This window comes from Aythya ferina (genome assembly GCF_964211825.1).
Source record: "Aythya ferina genome assembly, chromosome: 6".
Lineage (NCBI taxonomy): Eukaryota > Metazoa > Chordata > Aves > Anseriformes > Anatidae > Aythya > Aythya ferina.
Genome location: NC_140303.1, coordinates 35,990,156 through 36,007,342, shown reverse-complemented (window position 1 = coordinate 36,007,342; position 17,187 = coordinate 35,990,156). Strand labels below are relative to the sequence as shown.

General features: G+C 44.2%; 1 protein-coding gene across 1 annotated transcript in view; it reads left to right on the top strand.

The window, feature by feature from the left end:
* Nucleotides 1-1,311: 1,311 nt before the first annotated feature.
* Nucleotides 1,312-17,187, top strand: part of NXPH2 (neurexophilin 2) — a 35,414-nt gene continuing 19,538 nt past the window's right edge. Inside the window, exon 1 of the mRNA XM_084523606.1 lies at nt 1,312-1,712. Coding sequence (XP_084379732.1) covers nt 1,662-1,712 — 51 coding nt within the window. The 5' untranslated portion in view covers nt 1,312-1,661. The remainder of the gene's footprint in view (nt 1,713-17,187) is intronic.

The window sequence follows — 17,187 nt, the reverse complement described above, 5'->3', positions numbered from 1 at the left end:
CTTGCAATGATTATTCTGTAGTAAAAGACCACTAAAATAAACATTTTATACGAACTTTTAAGTAGTGCTACAAACTACATGGATTATCATACATTGCCTCAGTGGGTACTTCCCTGAATCTTAAGTCTGATGCATGTGAACCCATTTTGGACTTGTTCGGCTTAGATGTAGTCTCCTTCTCTACACCTGAACATATTTTCTGGACCCAAATGAAGGAATGCGGTCGGTGGCTCATTCACAGCTGCGTAACATGCTTTGACACGGTCTAGGAAAGGACCAAATGGGACACAGCACACACATAACTACAGCCGTCATCTGGTAAACTCTGCGCAGTAAAAGGGCTTCCAAAGCGCCTTCCAGTGGCAAGTATTTTAGAAGTTGAACCCCATGCAAACTGCAAAACTCGGGGCGATGCTCAGGGGAATAACAGCACTCCCACCACAGCCTTGCATGCTGAACATGGCCAGGTCTTCTGCCAGCCCCAGGCATCCCGGCCTCCACAGCAGCCCAGCAAGCCCCAAACTTCATTCTCCTTTTGAGGTTGCGTCTTGAAAGCCCAGGAACAACAGTTTTACCACCGCTGCTAAGGCCACATAACTTAAAAGTGGGTGCAGAGAGCACTCACTGAGAGCTGTGCCAGGGGAGGTTCAGGTTGGAAAAGAGAAGACATTTCTTCTCAGAAAGAGCAGTCCAGCACTGGGACAGGTTGCTCAGGGAGATGGTGGAGTCTTCCCCCGGGGGTGTTCAAGGAAAGGTTGGACATGATGCTTAGGGAAATGGCTTAGTGGTGACATTGGTGGTAGTGGGATGGTTGGACCAGATGATCTTGGAGGGCTTTTCCAACCTTAATGATTCTGTGACTCTAAGATTCACTGTCTTTGATCATTAAAAAGACAGCACCTCAGGCGGGAGGTGAGCACTGCAGCCCTCCCTGCCTCCCCTCACGTCCCAGCACCAGGTGCCCTCATGCCCAAATGCCATTGCCCAGACTCATGTGAGGAACCTGCCGAGCCCCTCAGCACCCACAGGGACCGGCCGGGCACAGCACCCCGGGACCCTGCGGCCACCCCGCGCCTCAACCCGGCCCGTGGGCAGGCTTAATTCCCCCGGAGGGCTCTGCTCACCCCCTGAGGGTGGGCTGGGGACGAGGAGGGGACCCGTCCGGCTCCCTGCGAGCGGCAGCAGCCCTCCGCCCGCCTCCCCTTCGGCACCACGCCGGCCGCACGGAGCCCGCCCCGGCAGCGGCGGGCGGGCGGGCGGAGGAGGAGGGGGCGGCCGCTGCGGCGCGGCTTTAAACTTGCCGGCAAAAGCCGGGGCGTCGGGAGCGGGAGCCCCACCACGGCTCTCCCCCAGCGGGGGACGCCACCACAACCACAACCACCACCGCCGCCACCACCATCATCATCACCATCACCAGCGGGCTACGAGGGGACCCCTCCGGGCCGGCAGCGCTCCCGCCCCCTGCCCGCCCCCCGCCCGCCATGGCCGCCCGCGGAGCCGAGCGGCGGGGCAGAGCCGGGGGCAGCGCCGGGGGCTCGCCGCCGGCCCGCAGCGCCCTGTGAGGGGGGCACGGCGCCTCCCCGAGCCCCGGCCGCCCCCCTCCGCCGCGGGGATGCGCCACGGCCCCGCCGAGGGAGCCGCCGCCTAGACCGGCAGCCGCCATGGTGCCCCTGCGGCCCCTCGTCGTGCTCCAGGGCGTCCTGCTGCAGCTCGTAAGTGCCCCCCCTCCAGGCTCCGGACCCCCTTCCGTCCTCCCCCCAACCCTGCTTTGTTTGTTTATTAATTATCTGCCTTTATTAATTGCATCCCTCCGGGCCGGGGGAGCGCGGGGGCGAGGCCCGGCAGCGCTCTCCTGAAGTTTGCCGCCGGCCCCCGGAGCGACTGCTGGCTGCTGAGGGGCTTCCTTCTGCCTTTTTATCCCTTTTTTCCCCCTTTTTTAATATAAATCCTGTGCTAGGGGAGCGGGGTGGCCTCCGGCGGGACGTTTCCCTTAGGGGCCAGCGGCCGCAGCCGCACCAAACGCGGTTTTCAAGACTTTATTTATTTTTTTCCCCCTTTCCATCACTATTATTATGATGATTATTTCGGGAATTTCTGCCGGCGTGCTCCCCTGTCACCTCCGCTTCGTGCTGCCAAACTTCTGCCTCCCTTCCCCAGCTGCCTCGCACCTCCAAAGTTTGTCACCGTAGCCAACAGGGAGCGTGTAATAAACCCTGAAGGGATTAACCACCCTCCCCGAGAGCCGGCTCCTAATGTTGCAGCGTGAATTGATTGATTACTTTTCGGGGGAAGCTTATGTCAAATCCTAATCCGTTCTCTGGCTTGTGCTTGTCGTGTAACGTTTCTCGCTCCCGCACTTTGTCGTATAGCAGCGAGGCGCCGAGCTGCAGCCCTGCGATAAGGCACCGCCACCCTTTTCGGACGACCAAAGGCTGTTGGCATCCTTCACTCACACGGCAGCAAACAGCTGAGCAAGGCAGGGGTGAGAGGTGCGGATGGGGAGCAGTAAATGGACGGCCAAGCTGCTGAGCAGAAGGGGACTAAACAGCAAGGCTCCTTCCTCGCACCTCCGAGCCCTCCGAGCCCACATGCCCCGTTTTATTTATTAGGCAGAAAGCAAAGGGATTCATTGTATCACGAGGGAGCGGTTGTGTGGATAGTGTTTCAGATAGCATCGTGAGGTTGCTTGCTGTCGTGCTGAACGCGCTTTGCAGGGAGGCTGGCTGCTTGGAAGAAGCAAAGTTGCTGCCTAGCACGCAGCCGGTGCAGGTTTCCAGGTGGATGTGGCACCAAACTCACGCAGGAGTGCTCAGTTTTCTGTTTTCCTCACGTACAAACCAGCAAAGTTTTGTTGTCGATTAGTTTTATTGCTTACACAAGTTAGTGTAAGTAATAATTTAAAGCAAAGGGAGAATGTTTGAGATTTTAGAGATGCTTTAGATCTGTCTTTTAACGCTCAGCTATTACTAAAAATACACATGAAAACGCTTTGGCATGCGTTTCCAGAACATCTGGTTAATTTCTGGTAAACATCTGGTTAAAGCTACACTTTATTATACGTTGCAGGCAAATATGTTTGGTGCTGCTGGTGATGCACAGAATACAAGTCTCTGTGCTATCCTCTGCTCTCTGTGCAATACTTGGAGTGCCTGGTGGCTTCCTGGAATCTAATTAGCAGTTTCAGCAGGCAGGCATCGGTGATGCTAATTCTCAACTGTTTCTTAACCAACAATGAGTACGGTTAATATTAATAAAATGCAGAATGCTCAGCATTACAGCCAAATGAAGAAAAAATTGTGGCTTGCAGTGTTGTAGTACAGCAGCACTCTAGTAACCCAGAAGTGCTGCCATCAAACCCTTACTGATGGCACAATCTTAATTTTTAAATGCAAACAGACTTGTTAGGATGCAAAACATCTTTGCATCTACAGTCTACATTTTAATGAAGCCAGAAATACTTTTTCATTAGACCTCAAACTCTTGCTTGGCTTTCAAACACAGAAGGGTGTCATCTGTGTGCCCACTTTATAAAGATGTGCAGATACGGGGTAAAACTTCACAAATTTGAGGAGATGCTGGCAGAAAATCTCACTGCGTTTTTGAACAGCGTTAGTTCGGTGATGGTGTTATATGCAATACCATTCAATCAGAAGTTCATGTTTGGTATTTTCTCAGTGGAGTGTGGATACATTTTTGTAACACTTTCCTGGATTATTATTTTTAACTAGTGGATGGCGTGCCAATAATGCATGCAGTGTGAGCACGGCTGTATCTCTTAAACTACTTTGCATTATTTGGGTATGGAAAGCAGCACGGCTGGAACATGCAGCTGTGTCAGGCTGAGGTGCTAACTGGCGTCTGGATAAATGCGTTCAGTTCAAAAGTGAATTTTGGCTCGTGCTGCCAGTATAGATCAAAAAATAATTTGCAGTGCTCGGTCAGTGATGTTCAGGCTGTTATTGATAAGAAGCCCAATAATTGATACGCTGTATTGTCGCTAGAAGATGCTTTTCCTTTACCGTTAGTCATCAGTAAGCTTTTTAATTTTCACATAGTTGCTGAATACCTTCATAATTATCTCTGTATGAATAACGGAGTTCTACATATTGGAAATTGAAAAGACCAAGGTATTGGGAATTTTAATTTTAAGGAGATCTTATTAAAGTACATGCTGTATATATTTGGTGTTTTCATGTTCCTAATTTGCACTGTTAAAATGCCACATTTAATACCCTTCTTTAACGTAGTTTATGGGGTCTTTAAAATGTACAAGACTCACCCTTTGCTTTACAAGGGAGGGAGCAGGGGGCTGTACGTAGGGTTTGAATCAGCTCAGGTCTGTTTTTGCTGTAGGTAGGTGGTGTAAGCAGTACTTTGCCTTGGCGAGGGGCAGGGACAGAGCAGCACTCGCAGGTGGGACCCATGGTTCCGTAGGGTATTCAGCTCAGCTGATCTCAGCCGGCTGGAATTAAAAAGGGATTGCAGCAGCGTTTTCCAGCGCCCATAGCTAAAGTTGTGTCAGCAGTCCTCCCAAGGAACTTGCTTCTAGTGTTAGCAGTGGGCAGAGCTGTCACCATTTATAAACCGAGGGAGTTAGTTATTTTACAAACACTTAAAACTGCATTTTTGTTTTTGTTTTGTTTTGTTTTTCCCAATTGTGTTTGGATAGATGAGAAAAAAATAGAGTGACAAAGTATATTGTTTCAAGATTTTTCTCCACCTAGGCTGAATATAGCATCTATTGCTGTGAATTTCAGTGACGCTTTGTTTTGGCCTTTTTAAGGGATGACATTTTTACCTACAATGAATATAATTTTGCCTGACAGTTAAGCCATTTTTTATACAGCGTGAGTTTAAAACAGAGTTAAAAGGTCTTAACCACTTAAGTAGGAAAGAACATTTCATAACATGCTGTAGTACAAGACAATGCTTCGTCAGCAGAAATAGCTTGAAAAGTGAGATAAAGCTGCATTTCCATTTAAAATATTTATATTACGTGGGGCATAGAACCAGAAGTGTGTTTCTCTTGGCTTCTTTAATTTTGTCACCGTCACCTTGCAGACTTGCAGTGTGTAACATGCCAGTGAAGTGAGAATCAGAAATAGCCACCACGTAAAACTCCAAACTCCATTTGTGAAAGGTAAATGCTACCCTCTGGTCATTGGGAAGCACAGGGATGAAATTCCATCCCTCTTAATTTCACTCAGATATTTGCCACGAAATACATTCAGCCCAGCTTTCCTTTTGGTTTGTTTTGGTGTTCTCGGTGCTGTAGGCATCGTACACCTGCATCTTATTCTGGTGTAATAAGGTACTAGAAGTAATCTAAGGAGTGAAGGCAGTTTGAAGTTAAGACAGCCCAGGAAACGCTGGTTTCAGCACTTTGGGACTTTCATCATCCCAAATGAGGAGTATGCATCAAGGTGGATGGGCCAGGTTTAGTTTAGGAAGGGTGTTGAGATGCCACGCGAAACTCAGCTTGCGGCAGCATCACATCTTTTAGCCCAGTTCTGTGGAGCTGGTGCCTGACGTTTTTCATGGTTTATTTGCAGGTTGACTGGGGCACAGAAAGGTTGTGGATCCTATTTAATAACTGTTGAGCAAGTCAGTTTGAGTGATGTCTGTGAGACCACAAGAAACCCCAGGCTTCCCAAGCACAGGACACTCAAAATCCAAGCCTCAATCTTTCCACTTGGGACATGGAGAGCATTTGTCTGCCACTCTAAAGAGCTTTGGGATCTGCCTACCAGTGCTGTAAGCACTTTTGTTACCTGTATCGTAGTGTAACTGCCAGGGAAGCAAAACAGAGAAGTGAGTGGAGCCCGAATGCTAAGTTGGTGAATTGGGATGCAGTGGGTCAGTCACCTCCTTCTGCTTGCTTCCTGAGCCTTGGTTTCTGCAAGGAGGGAGCTCAGAGTTGTGGGCAAAAGGAGAACACATCTAAAAACACATCTAAAGAAAAATGCATCTAAAAGCAGGTGTATTTCAGAGGACAGTGCATTTTCTCTGTCAGTCTGTCTCTAGTCTTGATTTTTGCCTGCCTATCTGTAGCTCACCACTTAGCTATTCCCAGTTATAAAGCAGAGCTATTGGCTGTGACATTTTTACCACATCACAGGGGAGGTTCCCATTTACGTGACTCTGATGCATTCACCCTGACCTCGATTTCCAAATGTTCTGGTTTGGACCTTTCACCAGAATAGCCTGATTATCTTTGTGTATGTTTCCCCTCGCCCCATCCCTTGTTCCCGTCCCATTTTCATTCTCTTCCTTTCCTCCCCTGTTTGTGGCTGTAGTTTGTGGTTTCCTTGCGTAGGTAAAGAATCAGTCAGAGTAAAAGTTAAAAATGGGAGGACCTGTACAGAAGCAGAGCATCAGTAGTGTTAAGTCCCTGTCAGTCACGTTTCACCCTCTTAGAACCTCTCCTGCAATTTAGCACTTCCCACACTTGCAGGCTTTCCCTGATGCTCTGTAAATTCAGCCCATCCATCAGCTGTTCAGCTGTGGCTCGCACACTGCTGGGTGAGCAAGAGGTGGAAGGGGCGGCTGGATGAATTTGGGGACGGATGTCTCACCAAGGCTGAGGCTCACAGGTCAGGGCGTGGAAAACACTGTAGCTCCTTCACTGTAGAGGATCTCTTGTGGCTGCTGTTGTGGCCAGCCATCAGTTCAGCTGCAGCTAAAGCTTATTTCAGGGCTAGAAGGACAAAGAAACATCTTAAGATGGGAAGAGGAAATGAAGAGCTATGAAGATGGGTCCACAGAAGACCAAGTAGTTGTGTCCTAGAGGCAGAGTTTGGTGCTGGTACAGTGCTCTGGGCTCCCTGGGTTGCAGCACTTGCTCTAAATACCCAATCTGAGCAAGTTGACTATAATTTAAGGTGGAATTATTTGTAAAGAGCTTTAAGAGCTGGAGTTCTCAAGCTCAGGTTTTCTATTTGTTCCAACTGGCTGGTAGCAATATAAGTTACTAATAGCGGGCAAGTGAAAATGTAAGAATAGGGAGAAATAAAAAATAAAATAAAATAAAATAAAATAAAAATCCAATGTCTCTAAAAGCAGTTTTTGTGTGCGCTGGGACCAATTATGGTTATTGTGCCATTACAATGAAGAGTTAAGGTTATTTAGAGCACTTGAGTTCTGCTTCCCCAAATCCAGCATGTTTGGCTTATGTTTGTGATGAACAACCATTTGAGAATTTCCTGACTTTATAGAACTTGGTTTTGGTGATGACCGGGTATTTCTAGAACCATGAATCACCAGTATAAACTCAACCTGAATTTCATCATGCTGTAGCCAGTATCTAGGAAAACAAAGCACTGTGCATAGATGTGCTACTGTATTTGTTCTGTCATTGTGTGGATTTAAGGGCTTTGGTGAAGGAGCTGGCTGTGCTTGAGGCTGACCTGAGGAAGAGGAACACTGGGACTTGTTTGTGGGGGTAGGAGGTGAATATCAGAGGGAGGAAGATGATGGAAATGAAAAAGCCTGATGGGCAGGTGGAGTGAACTTGAGCAGTCACTGCAGGAGGAGAGGGACCGAGAGACCGAGAGGAGCAAGGTCTCTTTCCCCGACCTGTTCTGAGTCTGTGCTTGCACAAGTGCAAGAACCTGGTGGTTTCCATCAGCAGTTTTCGGCACTGTTGCTGTTTTTTCTGCCTTGAAAAGGGAGTGGGAACCCCAAAGTTGAGCATCCCAGGATGGTAAGACATGGACCGTGAAGTTTTTTCCTTTAAAGCTGGCTGCTCAGCTTTTTTTTTTTTTTTTTTTCTTGTTTATTTCTCCCTGCAAGCATCTGCTGGCTGTTTCTGTTGTTCATTACGTGGGTCTGGAAAGTTGGAGTTGCTGTTCCCCTGGAGGTTCTCATGGGCAGTGATTTCCCTCCAACCTCCAGCTGCAGCTGCTACTGATGAGTGTCTTCCTCCAGCACTGCCAGCTTAACCACCCGTGGGATTCCCAGCCCAAATTTTCTCCTTACCCCAAGCAGTTGGGTTCTTGTAGTTCCCACAGGCTGGTTACTGCAGTCCTCAGAGATTGTAGTGCAGGAGCAGGTATGTGATGGTAGCTTTATAGTACTTACTAGCATGACTTCGTGGCATTTATAGTCAAGAGATGTGCACTCATTTTTTTTGTGAAACCAAGGAACAAAGGCTGACTGAACGTAAACCAGAGCCTCACAGTGTGTTTCTCACTTTTTTGTCTCCAGTGCACCAGGAAAATGTTCCACACTGCTGTCCCTCCTCCCACTGGCCTGCCTCAATACAACGGCAGGAGCAAGGATGAACTTTGTCAGAGAGGAAGCTGACTTCTCCAGTCTGTTTGCATCAATAGTGTATGACTATGTGTTGATTCATACGACTTACTGCTTAGGGTTTTTAACCCATTAGGTGTCACTGCACGTATTTTCCAAGTGGAACTGTAGTGCTGTGCCACGTGCTTTCTGTTTCATATACTGTAGGGCAGATAGTGCATTGTGAGACTATGGGCTACATGAGCACATGCTCAACCTACTATATCCCTTGTTTCCTGGGGTTCAACTTAAGTCTGGAACTGGGATATGACAGCAGAAACTAGCACCACAAAATGTTGCTGAGAAACAAGAATGGCAAGGTTGGTGCATAAATCTGTCTGTACAGCCTCCAGATGTAAGTGCAGGAGAAACTAGTGTATGGCTCCTGGTTTTCTAGGCTGTGCAGATGTGTTCTGTGTTTTCTCATGTATCAGAAGTTGGTGGTGTCTGTAAGAAACAAAACTCTGTTTCCAGAATTTTATTGTTTCATTTGGGAATAATTACAAAACCTGCTGCTTCTGTTTTACTCTACTATGGATTATTAAACTATGTTCTCAATTTGGAGCCTTAATTTAAAAGCAAAGAAAAACAGTAAGATACTCATTTAAAAAAAAAAAAAAAAAAAAAAAAAAAAAAAAAGAGGAAAGAAAAAGGTGTGGTGTGTTCTTATTTGTTTGGTTGTTTTTTGAGGAAAATACAGTAGCAGATGACGAGTGGTGCTAAATCTAACTCTTAGGCTGGAGACAGGGGCATTTTTAGAGCAGCACAGTGGGAAGCAAGGGACGAGCGAAACCCAGTCCTTCAGTTTCTTGAGCAAACAGCATGTGAGGGAGAAGCCGAAAGCTTAGGCTGTTTTCCACTCATTAAGATAACAAAATGCTAATCAGCTTTGTGGAAAGATTCATAGCAGATAATGTTACCTTTGTTGCTGTGACACCGCTGAAAGGTTATCTGGTGTGTTAGCACGGTCCCCTTTAATTTAGATGATTGAAACAGTTATATACAGCAATCACTAGCTAAATTTCACCTTTCTTTCTTTTAAAATGAATGAGGTTTTGGCCATTGGTTAATCTCAATGTTATGATCGCTCAAGGCAAGGAAAAGACTGGCATTAAGATCCTTGTTGGGTTGGGATGGGTGCTGTGGTACTGCTGGAGATGGATGCCAGACTCAAGTTCATCCCCCTGCTGATCCCTTGTGTAGCTTGGAATTGGTTGTAGTTGTATAGCTATGGAATTAGTCTTCCCGTCATGGAAACATCCAAATTTGAGTTAGTTTTGAATCCCCCTTAAGTCTACTCTGTTAAAATCATAGCATCAGTTAGGCTGGAAAAGACCTTCATGATGGTGAAGTCCAGCCATCAGCCCAGCCACCAAGTCCCTCCAGGCTTTCTCTGCCTCCTGGAGGTGTCCACATGATCCAAAGTGCAGCAGCCAGGACCAGGTAGAAGGACTGCCTTCCTTTCTGCTGCCCAACTGCACTTTTTTGTTTGTTTGTCTTTTTTTTTAAAGCAAAACATACTCAATCTGTACAGGAAACTAAGGAGTTGCAGCCACCTTTCCAGGATCTCCTAGTGGTCATCAGTTCACACCGTGCTGAGAGCTGTCTGTCCGAAATCCCTGGTAGCAGGACAATCCAAAGGCTTTATCAAATTGAATCTTAGATTGTGTAATGCACTTCTAGAATGTTTCCACTTAAAACTAACTGGTTTTCAACTCAGTTGTTAACTCTGGGACCAGGGAATTAAACTCCACGTTTTATTTAACAAAACACTTTTGAGAATATTGGATGGGATCTGTTACTTTGCTTTCTCTAGAGTCAAGGTTTCAGTGTTTTTTTTTAATACTTAATGTTGAACAACTGGGGAAGGAAGGAATATAAAATACCTAACTTTGCGTTACGGTGACCAAGAATACCATTCTGCAGAAATTTGCTTTCTGGTGAGGTTTGCAATGTTCTTTCAATGAACAACAAACTTTATTTTTGGTGGAATAACAAGCTTAATATGGCAAAAAATAAAAATATAGTAGTTTTTGTATCTTTCTTTGGGTTTGATGGATTGCATTGTCTTGTTCAGATCAACAACTAGACTTCATTTTTAATTCATGTCAATAAAGCAGATAAATGTAACGGAAATTCGATGTTGTCCTATTTAGATATTAGAATTGTAGTGCTGATAATGCAAACCAGTAGTCACTGTACCTGATTTGTCCTGTACCAGTGATATTCTCTGAAGGCACAGAAGGATGTTAGCATTGAGATAAACTGGTCTGTGAGCAGGCATTAATAAGCCTGCTGTACTCTGAATACGGGCCTTGTACCCTGACTTCTGTCTTCCCAGTACCATTATTTAATAGAAATGTAATTATCTTTGAGATCTCCAGGTCTTTTAGATCTAGTTGAAGTGCACAGAATGGTTGAACAGTTGTTAGAGAGGGACTGACATATAGCTGCAGCAACGGCATCATAGGAAGCTTGTTTTTTTTTTCATAGGAAATGGGCTAAAACAGTATTCTAAACAGAAACGAGTCTGAACATTGAAAGAAACCCGAGTCCTGATCAGAAGTTCTTTAGGACATCCTGGGACAGACACATTTCAGGGATTTGCTTGTTATTGTACAGGCATGTAGAGGCCACAAGACATTTTAATCTTTCCTTGGCTTTGATGAAAACGTGGGCTACTGCATAATTCATCTGGTTCGGGTTCCTCTTTAAAATACTCAACTGGAAAAGAAGTAATCAATTTTAGTCAGGCAAGAAAACCTATGCTAATACAGAGGTTCTGCTCACTTCCTCAGTTTAAGAATAACATCTTAACTAAAAGCAGTCAGGCGTTTTTCTACAGTTCTGGAAAATTTCAAGTTCTGAAAAGATAGCACAGAAGTTACCCCTATGGCAGCTTTGAATTAAACACCTGCAGTTTGCATATTGTGCCTGAGAGGGGATTCAGGCGAGCTCGCTGCACAGAAGGACGTGCCGTACCTGGTAAGATCCCAGGCAGGAAGGAGCAGTGACTTAAATGCATCCCTTTTAGAAGCTGCAGAGCCTTCCCCTAGGTTGCAAGGAGTGCTTTTTCACTTGAATCCAGCAGCCTTGCTACATTAAGCTGTTTAGCTTAACATACAACAGCTTTTAAAGACTGATGAGTAAATTCTCTATGTGCAAATAAATTAGCGGTTATCCTAGTTTACAGCACTGGAAGGGAAAGGGAGCCTGTGTCTCTCAAGACAGTATCATATTTACCAAGGTAGACAGTATATTTCATGAGGGTGCTCAGTCCCTTCCCTCAAAGCTATTTAGATTCACTTTTTGGAGGAAGAGAGAACAAACACAAATTTGGAAGTGGGATATGCGAGCTGAAATTCAGTGAGGTCAGGAAGGTGGCTTTCCTCTCACACCTACCAGGTGATGCGCAGAACACAAAGTGGTGGAGGACTCATTGCAACCATTTTTCCTCCTCCTTCAACCTTAGTATAAGGTGTGTGAAAACCATGGCCTGAATTGGATCCTTCAGCAGAAATTGATGCAGGAATGCCTGGACTCGTGTCCCAACAGAGCCCATACGTGGATTAGCGCTGATGTCCTTGGTGAGACGTGCTCCAAAACAACTAAAGGCAGTTTTCATCCTTAAAGCATAAGGACTACTTGGGTCGTATGTCTTACAGGGCAATTTTAAAAGTTATAGATTTAGGACCTAGGCATCCCTTATGAACCCATGAAAAACCGTGTTTGCTGCCTCTTGAGCTCTCCCTATTCTTGTGTTTCACTTCTGAAGACAGACACCAGGCAAAGATATCCAATACCCTCCTGTAATGTAGGATTGCTGCTGCCCTAAGCTTCCTAGTACTCTTCCTCAGCTTGTTTTAGGTCTCACAGTAGTCCCTAGGAAGCTTCAGAGCTGACAGCATTGTGTTATTTAGTAAGCTTTTCCTGATATTACGCACAAAGTTTTCTTAATTCCTTCCTGTTATGTTTAGCTATCTTCTTTTTATCACTATTGATGTGCTTTGCTGTAGGCTTTGTTATTTGCCTGTTCCTGGGGACCTTTTCCTTGAAGAACCACAGCAGTAGCGTTGTGAGTTACATCAAGCTTTGCCTCTCTGTTGATCTCTGTTACTGACCATGCGTGTTTGGAGTGCCTTTTGTCATTTTTTGTTGTTGTTGTTGTTTCTTACTCCCATTAACTTTCACAGAGCCTCTTAATGTAAAGATATCTGCAGGGCTGACCCAGTCAGTAGTAAGACAGCCTGTTAATGTTACAAGATACCATCCAAGTGTTAGAGAATCCAGCAATTTTGCAGATGAAGAAAATGGGTTAGATTCAGGAGGAAGACAGTATATTCTGAGTGATACTCTTAACCAACTCTTCTTTTGAATACAATCACAAATGCACATCTGAAGCCAGTGAAATAAAATACCTTGTACTTTTATCCTACTGTCAAAAAATCCTGTTCTACTGATAGTGTATTTATTCTACTTCAAACTGCAAAGTGTTCACAACCATATGTTTTTATCCGTCTCTGGACACTTTATCTAGGCAGCTTTACTCTGGACACCAGCAGTCTGCCCGTGAGAATGGCACGCTGTGTACACCAGGCATATATCCTGAAGGTGTGAGCTACGTGACTGTATTGGCACTATGCACAAACTAATGAGCACTACACCAAAAGGTAGGATGAGTACAGTTATGCAGTTTTGATCAGTTTAGCACTCAGGGAGAATGTTCTCCTATCTAGCCAGAAACATCCTTACCAATCTCCCTAACATATTGCTTCCATCACGAGCTCTTGAAAAGTGCCTTCTGCTTCACGTACAGGGCTCAACACCCATCAATGCTCAGATAAAATACAGTGGTGGCTGAAAAGAAAAGTAACAGCAGGAGTTACATGTAAACAGATTGTATACCTGAATATTTTGCTCAGTCTCTTAATTTCTGGCTAAAGAAACATACCACAAACTCCTGAGGGACACGTTTCTTTGCAAGCAATGGCAACCTTCGTAGCTGTCAATATGTGAGAAAAGCTTCTGCTGAAAGAGGCTGTAGAAAATCATCAGATGTGTTGTTGATATAAACCCAACATTACTTCACATTTCCTATTCCTGAAAGAAATGTGTTTGGAGAAGTCTGTAAAATAGTCCTCTTACCTGGCACCACAACCTGTTTCTCATACAAGTGATCATCTTTAATAGATAAACTTTCCATTAAGAGCTAGACAAGGTGCTATTTTTTCTTCCAGTAGTCAGAAATAAGAACAATAAATGTGTGGGAGAAATTCATCAATTTTGTTAGAACATCAAGGTGCATGTCTATCTGAAATATAGACTGCATGGAAACACAAATCAGTACAGAGAAGGCTCCAAGTATAGAATTATTGACCCTGGAGGATAAGATACAGAATAACCTTTCCAGGCTGTACTTTGTCAAGTTTAAGTAGTGTTTGCAAGGGTGCGTATTTTAGCAGTCTCTTCCCCCTCAGCAAAGGTTTAGTAGTAGATGCATTATAGCTTTTCCTAAATGTTGTTCTTCTTATAAATTACAGTACTGTAATAATGTATTAATCGTTTGTGCATTTCCTAAATTTACTGTTCTGAAAAACAGTATAAATAAGTCAAACTGATTGATGTGAGTTACTAAGCGTGTAGATATGTCTATTTTTCCAATCTGTTTGTTCACTTTCTGGTTGCAGTCCCAATTCTAGGACCAATTGGTTGAGTCCTCTCTGCAGAGTGTCCCAGTGCTGGAAGTGATGGGGTCTGCAGTGCAGCCTCGATATATCATAGGATGATAGATTATGCCAGTAGATCACAATTAATCATTTTCCAGCCTTGTGAAATATAAATGCATTTCTCAAAAGTTAGCTTTTGAGATAAATCCTTATGCCACACAGTGCTAATCATGTCTGTGCTGGGATATTTTGAAATACATCAGCAAGAAAAAAAAAACACACCTACAACTTCTGTTCTCTTCGAAATGCTTTTGAACACTGGTCCTAACCATAATTCAAAAAGTGCACTTTCTTCCAGACAACTTAAGTATGAAGCAATCTGTGTCTAGTTATATTACCAAGCCAGGAAGAACATCTCATCCTATCACAGAGTGTATATATATGTAAAGCAATGTCCTTGGAAGTTAGCAGACAAAAGCTATCCTTTGGGTCTACCACAGAGTACATACATTTTTTGTTTCAAGGGATGTGAAAATTAATTTCTATGCTGCCATTCTAAGCTTATAATCAACTGTTAGTCACCATGTTTAAAAAATAAAGCTGTTAGTAAAATATTTTTTTAAATAGATCATTTCCAGCATCTTGGCACAAGCATTTCTCCGATGAAGGAAAGACTACGACTGGGAGGACGGGGTGGCAGTACCTGTCCTCCTGGCCTTGCTTGTTTAACCTGTGGAAGGCTGGACTTCTGTCACGTTTTATTGCACCTCCGGCATAAGTCTGGACCTTGAGAGATGAAAGCACGCTGCAAATACGAAGAGGAAGAAGTTAACTTAAATACTTGCACCTGTCAGTGTTTGTGGGTATTAAGTCAGATCTTCAGATTCTTCAGTCTTGATAGTAACAACTTCAATTATTATATTCTGAAACTAACTTTATAAAGAAATATGAAGTAAACAACATTGTATAAAACATTTTATGCAGTAGTTCTGATTTTTTTTCGTTTGTTTACACTGTGCTTTATAGCAAACCACCTCAAAACCTTTCAGTAACGCTCACGATTATGAAAACTTAACCCTAGAAAATCCCTTAGTGAATTCTGCCTGCACTCTTGCAGAAGAGTGGGACTCTGTTACTGACTCTCAGGAGGGGTCCCGCCACTTTTACACCCAAATGGTGGTCTACTCATCCAGGCTGTAACATCCCATGTTAAATATGGCTAACCAAAGTAGATGACATTCTTCTGTTATCCCCCAACCCCCAGATCTAGTCTTTTGATAAATGTTTGACAATTGGTTTAGTCAAGCATGGCAAATTTAGTAAATCCATGGTAAATCTGACTGTCTATTCCCAGTCATCATCTTCCCCTTCATGTGCCCAGACATGACTTCAGAAAGGATTTGTTCCATAATTTCCCCAAGGGGCTGAAGGAAATATGAACAGCTGGTAATCCCCCAGATTGTTCTTAGCTTTTTTTTTTTTGAGAATAGTCACTACGTTTGCTTTTCTCCAGTCATCAGGGACTTCTCCCAGTCTACAAAACCTTTCAAACCTGATAGAGAATGGCCTTACAGAAACATCAGCCAGCTTGCTCAGCGTGCTTGGTTGATACCCATCGCTCTCATAGTCTGTGTACGGGTTGGGATTGCTCAGGGGATCCCCAACTCAGTTCTTTTCTACTGATAGTAAAGATTGCATAGGGAATAGAATCAACATCTCAGGGGACTTGAATTAGTTGCACTTAGGTGTACAAATTAATCTATTGCAATGAATCCACACTACATAATCATTAGTATGTTACTGAAACAGGCACCAATGTTCTTGTTTAGTGATGAATGCTAAATGATCATCAAGCCAAATTTTAAAGAATCTCCTGCAAAGGAATAGTTGCCATTCACTTTTTTTTTTTTTTTTTTCCTTCTAGATGAGCTAGGTGGACATGATGATCTGCTACAAGTCTCTCTAGGGAGATCTAAAACTTGCAAGTGTGGGTCTTGAGTTTGGTCTTCCAATGCCGCAGCAGCAAATAGCTATGTGGATTCAGAAGCAAATAAGCTTCTGGGCATTGGAAACGTTTCTGTAGGATGAGGGTGCTCCAGGGGAAGCAGCAACATGCTCTCTCTTGGTCACCCTAGAGCAGTAGTCCTGTACGAACTGCTTCAACCTTCCTTCTATGTAGCTTGAACATGGTACATTTTTCCCTAAAGTCCTCATCAGCAATGCAAAAGATTGAGCAAAAAGTTCCAGAACAACATTAGTGTGGGTTAACCAACTTCTGGAGTAGAATCTCAAGACCAGCTTGCCTGAAGTACTGATTATTAGATTCTTAGCTGTATTACATTCAGCTGTACCCACAGGTACAGAAATAATGTCTGCTTAAGGCAGACACAGGAAGATGATTTGCAATTCGCCATAAATCGTGTCTTTATGAATTCAACCGGTGTATTATGGATAGCAAGCTCAGAGGTGAAACTGCCAGCCTGTGCTTTGAGTCAGACTAACAACTTTTGCTCCTGCAAAAATGATTTGCATTTTTAATTGTCTGTTAGCTTGTGTCCTACAAATTAAGGGCTTGTAGATAAATTACTAAATTGGGTACTTCTAGGTAGACAAATGAACCTCAAAGCAAATGTAACACCTGAAAATTGATCAATTCAGTGACGGAAAGAAATTATGGTCAACTGTTGTCAAGCACTTGCAGTTTTTTACCATACGGGAACTTGGTTCTCCCTTAGTTTGTTAGCTGATATAGTGACAAGCTGCTGAGAGATGACAGATTTAGCCAAGGATTTAGAGTCTGAACACCTGTGCAGTGTCATGCATTTAAAAATAGAATGTGACAGCAAAACACATCAAGCCTCTAATGTCCAAATGGAAACCACAGGGGTTTTTCCTTCAGCTTTTTTCCAGAGAAGTAGCTCTCAATCATCGCTGTCCGAGTAAACACACAAAGCTGAGGCTGTTTTGTTGAGGTCCAAAATAAACAGGAACAAACTCAGGTGGTAGGCATGGGAGCAGCAAAAATGTTCAGTAATCACCATTTCTTCCCTCTCAATGATGTTCTGGTGGCATCCATCTCCGAGGGGTGCAGGTTATTACTGCTCAGAGGCAGTTTCTCCAGGAAAAGCTTGCTGAGGGCCTAGCAGGGTCAGCTAACCTTCCTTGGCCTACCTTGGCTTCTGTGTGACTCACTCAGTCCTCCAATGAAGCCGACAAAAAAAAAAAAAAAAAA